The sequence below is a fragment of the Ovis canadensis genome, chromosome 2 (assembly GCF_042477335.2).
Source record: "Ovis canadensis isolate MfBH-ARS-UI-01 breed Bighorn chromosome 2, ARS-UI_OviCan_v2, whole genome shotgun sequence".
NCBI classification, from domain to species: domain Eukaryota; kingdom Metazoa; phylum Chordata; class Mammalia; order Artiodactyla; family Bovidae; genus Ovis; species Ovis canadensis.
In genome coordinates, this window is record NC_091246.1 from 125,714,570 (window position 1) to 125,728,845 (window position 14,276).

The following is a 14,276-nucleotide window of genomic DNA, read 5'->3' on the forward strand; positions in this document are numbered from 1 at the left end:
CATAAAAGCTGAATGCCAGAATGCTTACCTAATGTGAATGAAGTAGGCCTATCGAAATGGTGTTTTGAAAGACATGCTTAAGAGAAGTGCAATCTTTTTTCATATTATTTTATGAACAGTAAGGATCCAGACATTAAGCTTTTTCTCTAAGGAGAACTGACATCTTATACTTAGAATTAAGTACACTGGTTTTCAGAAAAGGTCTGAAAGTTTTGATGAGATGAAAGATTGTTTAATAAAACTGCATGAAATACACTCTTCATTGTTTACAGTGGCTCCCTTTTCTTAAATGAATTATTCAAAAACTTTCTTTAAATTAGAATTATATGAAGTATTTCAATAGATTGGTTTTAGTTCAAAATTTTTCTCATTAATAATATGGCTCTCAGGCTTCTCAGCTTCTTTGAAAATATCATTAGTGTACAGAACATTGGCTACACGTAGCAATATTGTATTGTGTATTTGAAATTTGGTAAAAGAGTAGATTTTAAGTGTTTTCACCACACATACACACAAAGGAAACTTTGTGAGATGCTGGATGTATTAGCTGACCTGATTGTGGTAATCATTTCACAATGTGTATACATAACAACTCATCATGTTGTAACCTTGAAAGGGAAAGTTGCTCAGTGAAAGTCGCCTGACCCTTCACGACCCCATGGACTATACAATCCATGAAATTCTCCAGGTCAGAATACTGGAGCGAGTAGCCTTTCCCTTCTTCAGGGGATCTTCCCAACCCAGGGATCGAACCCAGGTCTCCTGCATTGCAGGCAGATTCTTTATCAGCTGAGCCACAAGGGAAGCCCAAGAACAATGGAGCTGGTAGCCTATCCCTTCTCCAGAGGATCTTCCCAACCCAGGAATTGAACAGGGGTCTCCTTCATTGCAAGTGGATTCTTTATCAACTGAGCTATCAAAGAAGTACACCTTAAATATATACAAGTTTATTTGTCATTTACACTTCAATCAAGCTAGGAAAGAAAAAAAGACACCATCAGTTTATACTAACAATTTTTTTAGCTCTTTGCCTTTGGGTCAAGGTAATCTTTCTGTATTTAACAAAGGGCCTGTGTTATAAAAATTAGGTGCTGGATACTGATGATGTATTAAAGACAAATGAAGATGACAGAGCTAGGGTCAAGCATCTCACATTTTTAATATCTTCTCTTCCTATGTTTATAATCTGCCTTAAAATTAACATTAAAAATTTCCCTTATGTATTCATACTCCTATGTTTGTGTCTCATTGAAGGTATCATCAAACCTAGAAACACAGTATTTTCCATTCCCTCGGCAAACCAGTAAACAAATAAGCCTAATATTGATATTTAAATTTGTAAATGAATTTGTTAGAATTGGGGTTAAGCCCAATGTTACATAAATGGAAATTATTTAGTTTTTTGTTTTCAAATTTTATTTGGAGTCATACATGTGTGTTATGCTTTTTATAACATAAAGGTCTCAATATAAAGATTGAGTTAATTTGGTGTACTTTAAAAAAAATATGATTTGTTATAGACAAAAAAGAAAGTTGGAATGGTTGAGAAGTAAGAATTAATGCACTTCTAGTTATTGCCATAATTTATCTCGCATCCATTTGAAAGAAATTTGGCTCTCCTGAAGTCAGTTCCTGTAGAAACTTATACCCGAATGTCAGACTTCTTTACTGTTCTATCTCAGTCACCCTTGTTGAAAGAACAGATAATTTTATGCAGTTCCCTTTAACTTTTCGTTTTGTGTATGACCAAATATGGCTGGCAGTATGTTCTCTTAGAAGTTAAACCTCTTACACAAATATCTCACAGTCCTCAGTTTTAGGACCATAGCCTAGTCGTATGTGAGAAAATCATGCCAGAGTCAAGGAAAAAAAAATGTTTTGTTTTTAAAAGGAATAAAATGCTCTAGTTAGCCACTTACAGTGTTTAGAAATAAAATAGAAAATGGAATTCAGAAACAATAGTCATCTCACATTATTCCCTTCTTTTCTAGATATCTAAATTCGGAGAAGCTTTGATGAAAAGAAATGTTACCTACTTTTGCAAATATGTTAAAGAAAAGGCAAATAATCTAATTTTTACTACTGCACAAATAGTAGATTTTCCAATTCCCTCCTTTATTGTTACTGCTTAAACTAAGTCTCCCTGTTCCAATGTATAACTAATTTTAAACCCCATCTCATGTCACTTCTTGTTTCTGATACAAAAAACAGTCCTGACATGAATTCTTTGTGGTCACACAACAATGCATTGACTAAATCATCATCTAAATTATAAAACAAAATGAAACTAGTGTATGACATAATCCCTTCTTTGCTTCTTTAATTTTCTAGCTCTTTGCTTTGGAACTTTAGAGAAAAATAAAATTGAGTAACATAATCTTATATTTTCAGATGTTCTTAAAAGTTTTCATTTTGTTGTTTTGGTTTCCATTCTTCATGTAAATTTCTGCTGATTTGATAAAATTTTACTCTTGTGACTAAACTATAATACACTGTAAGTTATCTTTGTCTTAATTCTAGTTTTGGAGTAAAAATTATATGCCTTGAAGCATCCAATCAAATTGTTAATTTAGCTTGAGTAGCAAGTTTAGTCTTTTTTCCTCTTCCTTTCTTACTGAATCTTTCTCAGAGAAAAGGTGTTCTTTAATCTGAACATCTAAAAATAACAGATGTGATATGCAAATTATCATAACATTTTCCTGTTACTGTAGAAAGCTGAATATTTTGTAAGTGTGAACAAAAGGAGTTCATGTAGTTTTCAACTGAAATATATTTGGCTTTTAAATGATACTAATGTTTGGAAAACATACATTTTTATTAAATATGTTTTGGCTGCTATTATTAATCAGAATATGTTAAAATATGTTAGATGAGTTAACAAAAAGGACTGAAAGAAATATCTGTAGACCTATGTAGATGGATAATTTCAATTTTAAAATGGTTTTTGCATGGACAAGGTAGAGTCTTCTTATTCTTATCCCCTACAAAAAAACCAAAGACCAAGAAATTTTATGAATCATTTCTAGATGTTTTCTTGTTTTATTCTTTATAGATATATGATTTTTATGTCTCCAATTAGAAATTTCCTTTAAGATTTTGTCCTGTGAAAAATAAAAATAATTAAAGAATTAGAATTAAAAGTATCATATATCTAACAATCAGCCATTGCATTATAATATAATCTGATTAGTGACAAATTATAAGGATACTGAATAAAACATATTCTACTTGCATAATTACAGTTAGCAAACATCTTTAAATTTTATGTCTGATGACCAAAATGTTCTTCTTTACTTTCCTTATCACTGAATTATGAAGTACTTTAATTTCACCTTCCTTACAGTAATTTTATTTTCCAGTGTTAGTAAAACTCATACTAGGCAGAGTTTGTGTCTGTCTTTCCTGCATCGCAAGCACTGTTCTATATGTTGCATATCTATCCTACGTGATCTTCTCACAAGCCTGCTGAGGTGAGTGCCATCCATCACAATACTCATTTTACAGATAAGGAAGCAGAGATACGCAGACAGGAAGTGATTTCCCCAAGGCTATATGGTAAGAGGTAAAGCTGAGATTTGAACCTAGGGAAGGTTTCTCTAAATTTGATATTCTTAGCTACTACATTCTATTTCCTTTCTGTAGTTTCAAGGGCAGGATAGGCTCTGTCCCATTATAATTTCTAAGTCCAGCAAACTTGAAATCACAATGTAAAAAATCAGGGGTTTCTTTTCTATTTTTTTTAAAGGAATAACATTTTTCTACAGAAAATCTTTTCAATCTGGCCTCAAAACAAGAAGACAACATCTGGAATTGAATTCTGTTGTTTATTTTCTTCTGAACTTATGAAAAAGAGTTTAATCTCCAAGACCACCCTAATGACATCCAGACCACCAACAGGATTAACTGGCACTGGGAACTCAGCATATGTTTTACTAGATACAGAAAACCAGGATCCTATCTGCAGCCACAACAATGAACAGATAAGGCTTATGTATCCATGCAGAAAAATATATATATATTTAGGATATCTAAGATTAAGTGGCAGCACATATAGTAACTAAATGAGTCATATTAATGAACTTGTAACTTCATTAAGAGATTCCCTTCTGTATGTGGACATAGATGAACACATCAGGCAGCTCGAGAGAGTTTGTCTGATTTTAATTAACTTGAGAAACCGTCCCTGTTTGCTCTCCTCCACCCCAAATATTATAGAAAACAAAGTTTTGAAAAAATAAATGCCATTTTGCTGAAGCAATAATTTCCTAATCTGACTTTCCAAAGCAAATATAACTTTTAATAGGTCTGGATCCTTTATCTTGAATTTTTACTTCTTTGGGGAACACTAAGCTTTGCACTCTTCTTTGAACTTTTCATTTTGTTCACTAAGATTACATTTTAACGGCAGTTCTTGACCTCAGTCATGGAAAATACAAGGGTTGTATTAGTTAATCTGAAAGGAATCCATCTCTGCTGTGTTTTCATTAGGCGCAGACAGAAATTCTAGTGGTTAATGTAACTTCCCAAACTGCAGTTAACAAATGATTTGTATAAGACTTGCTATCTCATTTTTTCCATTGTCATCGTGACATGAAACAGGCCAAGTTTCCCTTTTGAAAACTCTAGATATTTGTTATACCAAACTACCCCTCTCCTTTCTTTCTCTTTCTGTTTTTTCTTTTAAATGTGGAAAACAACAGCACTGTACTTTTTTCTAAGGAAAACTGTTTTATAAGAAACAGCCCTCTGAGACGTTTCCAAAAAGTTATTGTAGACCTGGAAACTTTACAAATGTTCTTCATGTCCAGCAAAGGCAATAACATCTTTCATCTTTAAAACTTTAACTCTTAAGCAATCCACTTTAATCACTTCAAGGTGGTGATACCATTTGATGTTACAAAATGAAAGACTGATCTGCATAATGTTTGGAACTTTGCGCCAGCCATCCACCGTGGAAACCATGGGGTTTCAGTAGATGGCGCTCTTCTCCCTGAGTGACTACTCAAAAGTCTGGCATGCAACTCTGAGGTGTGGAACGGGGACTTTCGTGAGGGTTTTTAATTTCAACTCTACTCCTGGAAAACTCACATCCAACAATTCTTGATTTTTTATAATGAGCCTGTAGATAAGACATCAACCCAAGAATCTGAATTAGTAAAAAGCACATAACCACAGTCTTTCTTTCTTTACCAGAATTGTTTCCGTGGTTTTGCTCTTTTCTCTTCTAATAGAAATGTTTAATTTCAGAATTTGTTCAGAATCTGTTTACTTATAGGCATTTAGGTCATCTGATGATGAATACTCCAGAGATGGGAAGTAAATGCAAGTTATCATGAATGAAAAACACAAAATTTTGTATCAGTACTTTATTTACTTGAAATTTATATTTTTACAGAACTGAAGATAATTTCTGGTTAAATTATAAAGGAAGCTCCTATTTAAAAAGTAGATTTAACAATTCAAAGTGTTAGACAGAAAAAATTATCTTTTTTTTTTTAACCTTAGAAGTGCATTAACTCACATGTTTTCTAGGACAATATACAATTTTTTACTATCTCCTATGAATGACAATTAAAAAACAAGAAAATTCAGATACCCTGGATTAAATGTTTGTTTTGTATCCTCTAATTACCTAAGATTTAACAGAATTTTTGTTCTAGTCTTAATCCCTAGTTGTTTCCTAGTTGTGTCATCTTAGCTAAACCACTGAATCTATGTTATATGACTGACACTGATTTATGTGACCAATTATGTATTCTTTCCTTTTAAAAGTACAATTGTTTCTAGTGATTTTTATGCTGCAGTTTTTCAATAGTTTGGCATGTTTCATTTTAAGGGCAACACAAACTAGAAAACTTGAACGAGATTGATCAGTTATAAATCCCCTCTTAAAGCATAATGGAAATAAGCATAACAGAAAATAGACTCTCAGAACCTGTGGTAAAGAATTGATTCTCTGAGTCTATTTACAGTGGACTTTAATTCTAAAACAATTAAATGCCCACAGTTTATTATCACAGTGGAATTATCAGAGTAACAAAATATAAGCTGAAACATTAGAACACTTTTAATTAAAGTAAAATTTATTTCCCTGCCCTAATGAATCAATATAAGTAATTTTTAATCCTTTTATTTACCAACTAATAAGCTATAACTAAAATACTTATGTCAAATATTCTAAAAAAATCAGAAACTTTACAAATATTCACAAAAGTAGTTATGTTATATGTGTAAAGTTATATACTGAATTTTGAAAATGGCCATAACATGCAAGTCCATTTCCTAAGTCTTTGAATAATTACCATGTTTGTGTGTATGTGTGCTTGACAATATTTTATCAGTAACATACCTATTTTCTTAGCAAAGTAGTATTTAATATTTAAAATTCACAAGTGATATTTTAAAATATCATTCTAAAGTTATGGAATACAGCTGTGTAAAATTTATGTTGGCATTAGTATGCAAATGGTAACTGTCTGTCAGCCACTAGGTGGCGAGTCTTTGTATCAATACTTAAAACTTGGCATGTTTATAAACTACAGGAAATATAAAACAGATCACATTTCTCCACTGGTTCAAGAAAACATGTGAATTAAATAGAACTTTCACAGATTTGTAAAAAGACCAAAATTTTGTAAGGACCTGTTTTATGTTCCAGAAAATTCGTGTGAGTCGACTAGAAGTTCATGTTTACTAGGGCTGTTCTGTTTCTATCTGGTATTCTCAGGACATTTATAAGAAACCCATACCCCAGAACTGTATATGAGTATTCTCAATGTGTTGAACATTCAACTACCTCCTATAACCTTCCTACAGCTAATCTATCAGAAAGATTTTTTTAAACCTGTAAGAAAAATAAGATATACTATTTTAAAACAATTTTTTTCATGACAAACAAAAACAGTAAGCTGAACAAAATCTTTTTCAACTTCTTTTAAGCCTAAAAGCAAAATTTCATGACTATTTATTATATTTTGAAACTAAAGGGAAAATGAAAAGAACTTATGTGATATAAAGATACTGTAGGTATTAGATACTTTTTCCCCTCTAAAGTGGGAATGAGAAGAAAAATAGCCATAATGATTATAAAAGATTGTAACCACCGAGCAACCACAAATATTTTGTCATTCTTTTGAACTAAATGCAAAAGTTTTGCAGTCTTTCCAGTAAATGAGAACTTTGTGATTTTTTTCCCCCTGGAAATTAGGAGAATTTAAGAATTTTTAAAAAGGTAAAAGATTTGATTGAGGTGGGGGATGTGGTAGAAGTCATTTGGTATTTTAGCCAAGGACTGGGAGTTGTGACATCTTCTGGGAGGATAGAATGGGGAGGGAAAGAGAGGAGGGAGGAAAGAGAGTTGAGAACCGAAGGGAAGGAAAGGCAGAGGAGACAGGAGAAAGGAAGAGAGGAAAAAGATGGAGGAGGCACATGGAGGACCCTTGGGGATGCGGGAGAGAGTGACAGAGAAAGAGGAGAGGGAAGAGGAGACATGGGCTTGCCTAGGAAGGGGGTGGGGTGGTAAGTGAAGGAAAGACAAGGGGGAGGAGGTCGAAAGAGGCCAAAAGGGGTGGAGAAAGGAAGGGAGAAGAGGAAAAGGAGGAGAAGAAATAAAGGGAACAAAGAATATGGGTGTTTCTTTTCTTTTGTGACCATGGGCTGAATATAACTGAAGCGAGATCATTGGGTGTGTCCCCTTACTTACATACACAACCTGTGAGGACATTAAAGGCATGATATTAAAATTGAAAAGCTGTTTTCAGACACATGTTCACCAAAGCAGTAGGCTTAAATGTAAACTTTTTTATTATGTGTGTGTAGAAATGTAGATATAAAAACTTCTTGCATCTTCAAATTTAGCACTTAAAGATTTATTTCTATGAAAATTTTAATTCTAATATGTCAGATATTTTCATGACTCTGAGAAGCATATAAATTAAAAGACATGTTTTCACACAATGAAATAATGAACCAAACATGGCTTCGAGGAAAGTACAACATGAAAATTACTGCTTGCACTTATTAGAATATACAGCAAATCAACTTTTTGAAGTCAAACAGCACTAGCGTCTTTACCTTGTTTGCAGAAAAGTCAAACATTCTCTTGAAAATATTTTCATAAATCTTCTCCTTATTAACATAAAAGCACTTAAAATGAAGAACATGCAAAAACACTAGACCCTTAACAATAAAGTATTAGCAAATACATGTTAATCAACTATGTAAGTGCTTGAAAGCGAAAAAAATAGAAATGATGGAACTTCTTTGCAATTTGAACCTGGTTAAAGAACACTCAAGTTACTGTTGCTGTCTTACAGAAATATACTCGGTGATTCTAACAATATATAATATTTCCCTGTAGACTATACTTAAAGCATGCTATTTTTAAATTATCTTATCTTACTGGGTAAACAATGCTTAATACTCTATCCTGACAAAGAACCCAGCATACAAAGGAGAGCATAAAAGTATTACAAGAGACCAATAACTTCAGATTGCTTAGGGAAGCATTCCAAGATGTTAACAATCCAGGAGGGGAACTTTTTAAAGCCGTTTAAAGAGTTTCCAGCGCCGTTAACATGAAAACAAGTTAGTACAAGAACATCTTTTTCTTCAACGACGGGAGAACTTTTAAATACAGAAATGACAATATTCTCTTTAAGCAAATATAAAAGGCACCATCCTGGTCAGTTCTACATTTCACAGCTGGGAGCTGACAGACAAAATTAGCATTTATGAGGCAGAGTTCCTCTTTCTACCTGTTTGTAAGGAGAAGTAAAGACAAAACCCCCGTGAAGTTTCTTGAAAGCAATACCTACTCACCTTCCTGTTGTGCCAAAATAACAGTGGGATGAAGCAGAGCGAAAAGTAACCAGGTCCCCTTTTGCACAAAGCTCATCATGTCTAAATATCAGACATGAGACTCTTTGTGCAAAAAGGAGAAAAGAAAAGCAGGTCAGAGTAGCACCATCAGTTGTTCCCTGCCCTTCAGCACCGGGCCCGTCATAAAACTCAGCCACTGAGATTCCTGTGCTTTGGCCTTAAATAGGAAAAAGTTTGGCTTCCCTCACTTTCCAGCCCCTTTCTGAAATATGAGAGCAGCACCCATCCCCTTAGCAGTAAAAGAAATGATTAATATGCCTTTTTCCCTTATGGAAGACACAACCCACAAAGAAAAATGGCACATCTGGAGTTTGTGTGCATCTGAGTATGTATATGTTTGTTGCATATTTTAGTCATGTGTATATTTGCATAACTTAAAATATATATCAAAATGCTCTGCCTTGAGTTTTAATAAAAGAATTACATGTGTATATTTTAAAATAACCCTTCATTAACAGCTGCATAATTTTGAGAAATTGCCTGATGCCCATTTTTTGAGCATGACTAATTTGCAACCTTGATCTTCCTAGATTTTTATCTTGGGATTTTGCCAGAATCCCCCTTAACTCAATTTAAATAGGGAAGTGCAAAAGATTAACTGGAAGAAAGATCTCTGTTTTTCCCTTTCATTCATCCACCCACTCTGAGTCCCAGAAATTCAGTTTTAAATAAATGTCAAAAGACTATGTATCTAAGGTATGTTTGAATGACACCTGAAAAGTTAGATGCTTATCTCGAGCTCTTTCTATTTCTCACAAATTTCTTTAGCCAGCCAAAGAGGATTCCTTGTGAGATTTCAAATTTTATGCTGCTTGTAAAAGCTGAAATGGATTTTTCTAGAGGAAAATTTAGCCCTTCATGTCTTGACTGTGTAAGAAACAGAAAGAGAAAGACCTTATCTGCAAAATATCAAAATAGTACCAGAAGTTCTCATTTTATCTGGATTGGTATAAATACTAGTATAAATATTTCCAAATTTAGATTTCCATGTGTCTAATTTCCAGACCATATTAACATAGCTTTTCAATGTGTTTATTTCTGGATGTGGGGAGTAATTTCTGGGTTGTATTTGAAAGAAGGGTAAATACCATTTATAGGTCTTTGATAAATCTTTGCAAGAAAAATATGCTCATCCACAGTACCAACTTATTTCTAGCAATCAAGATATTTCTTTATACCCCAATCATCAGCCCATAGTTCCTTCATTTATTTCTGTATTCTGGTAGAGCTACTCAATTCTAGTCACGATCACCTGCATTTATTTTATTTTTGCCCTGTCAACTTAACCATGCCAACTCCATGCCTGTATGTGCACATAAAATTCTCCCCACGTCACAGCAATTCATGGAAGTAACTCCTCTAATGCCTGGTTCAAAACTTTCTTCCATTAAACTTGTTTTTGTGTTCCTTCTCTTTCTGCCAGTCCATGTTACTCAATTTTCACTCAATTCACATAATATCTGCAGAATGCCAGGTTATATCCATGCTATAAGTGAGGAGAGTAGTACACAGGCCTCCCTATAGGCCCAGCTACAAAAAGCACACAGATGTTCCAATATAGATGACATCATCTGGTGACAAGAAAAGAAAACCAGTTGGACCAATCTCTTGTACATCTTCTGATTTTAAACCAGAGAGTCACCACTTAAAGGAAAAAAAAAAGGGTAATGATTGAACAGTCATGAAAACAAGCTCTGCTCTTGGATCATAGAGGACATACTGGGGGAAAAGACTGTTATATCTATCATTCTCTCTCTCAATCATCTTTATTTTATACTTTAAAAAGATCCCCTTGTGTTCAAACCAATTCAGAAACGTAGTTAATTTTTCTCCTGGTGTCTTTGATGCGTGAAAAAATACATTATCTGTACACATTATCTTATTATTTTAAATGATCAATAAAAGTTGAAATGCATTAAATTTCTTCATTATAATTATAGTTGTTTTCTAATATGGAAAAATTGGATATGTTAGTTTTAAAATAATGCTTTTTATGCCTTATTTCAGGCATTACATATACGATTTCTACTGTAATTTGTCTTAAAATTCTGTTTGATATCTATTCAAATAAAGTTTTTATACCCATAAGAAAAATCCGTGATCAATGTGCTCATTAGAAAAGTTAGCTGATACTTTGTACACACACACACACACACAAATTGTGTTTTAAGATATCCATGAGAGATCCAGAGATAAATCTCATACTCCAAATTTTCTGATTTAGCATTATTCACTACCTCGAGCATGTTGAGGTCCTGCACCAGGATCCTTTGTAGTCAATGTCCCAGATCCTATTTTTCTTCTTCAAGTCAAAATGTTTTATATATGGTATCTAGATGGATGTGGATCTCAGTTGGTGTCATGATTGGGTGGAATACACACACTGGTGAATTCTACTGTGCAATCCAACAGTTGATGTCCTCATGGTAACCTAGACACATATTTCTTTCTATATATCCCTGATTTCTCTGATATTAGCCAGCTCAAACAGAACACGTCATTTTGCTCTCTGGCTTGCATCTAAAGTTTAACACAAATCTAAACACCCACACCAACTAAAGCACTGATTAATCTGGTTCTCCTTTAACAAAAAAGGGTGGCTAGAAAGATGAGGCAAAGCCAGGGTGTGGCAGATTATCAAACAAAAATTCAAATCTTTTCCAGTTCAGTGGAAAACAGAGCTTGGGAGAGATGCTTAAGCACAGCTGTGATGAACTCAATAGACCAGTGAATGTCAGCAGTGCTCTCTATAATAGCAATAAGAAAATCAATTACCTGCATCATGAAAAACACATGAAAATCTCTCTGTCTCTCTCACTTGTATTGCTTCATATGTGATTTTCTTCTTTAAGCAAAAGAGATGCATTTTTAATGGACATTTTCTATATGCTTTCAAACCACTATAAAATGCTTAAAATGTATCTGTGGGAAGATTTACCTAAAAATATACTGAATCCATAGCAGGATTGCAGCCCAAAACATGGTAATTTACAATACAGTTGTAAAATACAACATAAATTCTCTTTGCTACTACTCCTAGAGAAGTGGTTCAGTGGTGAAATCATGTGTTCCTTTAAAAAGAATTTAAACAAATACTAATACGCATATAGGAGACCCAAAATGTGATTGCAAATGTCATGCTGCCGTGAAGGACTTGGGGGTATCTAGCCATAGGTTTATCTAAGATTGCGGCTATGAGATTGGTAATGTGATATAACAGGCAAATTTTTGAATGATTTCTATGATCAGTTCTTCAAGACCCTTTAATGTCTTCTTATTCCCTGAAGTACAGTTAATTGTCTCTTTATTTTTGTTCCTATAGAACTGTGTTGATAATCACTTCTCTTTAACACAGAAATTTTACTTTGGTACAGGACTCACATTTCCTTGATTTTAATAAAATGAAACAGGCTCATTTTGGAAACACTAGTATCTCTGTTCTTATCTTCTTTTTTTTTTAATCTCCTTTGTTGTTAAGCCTGAGGTCCTGCATTTCTCTCCTTGTATTTTTCAGCTGAAAATTACCCCAAGATTGAACAGAAAGTTCAAAGAGGTTACATGACCCTCAGAATTACTCATTGGAATTGGAATGGGAATTAAATAGCACACTTTCCAAATTTTTTTTCACCATGTTTTCCACTTGAATTAGTCACTGATGTGGTAACAATATTTTTATGCAATTTAGGAACTTGGTGAATACATTTTTTTTAATGAGGGATTGTAAAAAATGGAAAGAAGAGAGAGAGTTGTAGAGTTAATGACCGATTAAAAAGAATATTCTGATTTGGGCTCATCATTAATCTTTAATTTCTGGTGTTGCTGTAACTGTAAAAGTTTTGAGTTAATCCTTATTAATTTATACTGAATGATAGAGTTTAATCTTAGGGCATTCAAGAGAATTTGCATATGTTTTTGTGTTTCTATACGTGCGGTTTTTGTGTATATATACATGAACATATATTTTAAAATATATTCACATATGCTTTTAAAGTTTGACAAAAATTTGAGCAAGTAAATTTCATGGAAACTGCCTTAATATACATGTTTGAATTGTGAAAGTTTATGAAATGTTGTAATTATTTCTTCCCAGAATGAAGTTTTTATATACTTATGTTTCGATGATATTTACCATTTTAATTTTATAATTATGTTTGAAAATTTATAGAAAATTAGAATCAATTACCTAACATACTGACTCATCTCAAAACAGTGTGATTATTTTATTTTATTTTATACATTCTGTTGTAATTTATAAATTATAAATTTTGTCTTAAAGATTCTGGGATGCAACATCAGAAGTTCTCTGTTGGGTCTTCAGTTAACTTAATTGTTTTCAGGGTTGAAGCTCCACTCTGCAAATCCCACTAGACTCTCTATCAAATAGAATTTGTCATCTGAGTCATACTTAGGAATTTTCAGCAGTATCCAACACAGCTGCAATAGCTTTTCAAATGAGGCCAATTTTGTCTGAAGATAAAAAGAAGACCCAAATTACAGTCTTCTGATAGGAACATGAGATAGGCCAAAGCCAAACTCATTGGATTTACATGCTTCAAACACAGTAATTTTAATTTATTTCAATATTTTTATATTCAGATATTCCATGGGGGGCTATATTTAGGGTTTTTTAATCCAATAGTTTCTTAGGACAAAGATATTTAGAGCCATCTGCTTCTCTCTCCCCAAAGGAATGGAAGTAAACGTGGCTTTCCTAGGTGTAAATTATGACTGTTACTCTGCACAAATAACCTTTCTTCAGGTCAGCATTAATGTTCATGTAAAAATATTCTGCTTGATTATCTGAAGACTGCATTTTTGCCTATACATTAAGTCATGTTTAGAGAAGCTCTATATTGAGACTTTATTGGTCTATGGAATAATTCAATATTAGATTCTTGATGGAAGAAAGCTGTGGTAAACAGGCTCCTTTCATCCGAAAAGATTAAAGTGTTGCGCTTCAGAGTCTTGGCTTTCACGTGACAATGCCCATTTTAGTAGTTTTGCTTTATGTGTGTGTGTGTATATATATATATTTATTTATTTTATTCCTGTTTATAGGCTATTCTTATTTTTTGCTTCCATCCCCCTTTTTAAAAATCATGCAGAGCAGTAAACCCACTCCTGTGTCAATCATAGGTAATAGGTAATAAATGTAAAAAAAAGAGAATGGATTGGTATGGAATAGTTAAAATATTAGGCATTCTCTTTCCACCATCTTGGGGCCTGTGGAGGCCTGCTGGGAATAGACTTTCTGAAATGCAGATATGTCTGGAAGGCTGTAGTCCAAGACCATTTCTCCTGGCTTAAGTAGGATCTCCAGAGCCAGACAGAGCACCACACAGCTCTTCAAAAAACTGAAGATAATAATCCCTGAAATAAAATTTAATTCTATTTAG

General features: G+C 33.3%; 1 protein-coding gene across 1 annotated transcript in view; it reads right to left on the reverse strand.

Annotated features, from left to right (window-relative positions):
• Positions 1–9,167, reverse strand: part of COL3A1 (collagen type III alpha 1 chain) — a 40,299-nt gene extending 31,132 nt beyond the window's left edge. Inside the window, exon 1 of the mRNA XM_069574256.1 lies at positions 8,821–9,167. Within this exon, the coding sequence (XP_069430357.1) occupies positions 8,821–8,899 (79 nt within the window). The 5' untranslated portion in view covers positions 8,900–9,167. The remainder of the gene's footprint in view (positions 1–8,820) is intronic.
• Positions 9,168–14,276: the final 5,109 nt, after the last annotated feature.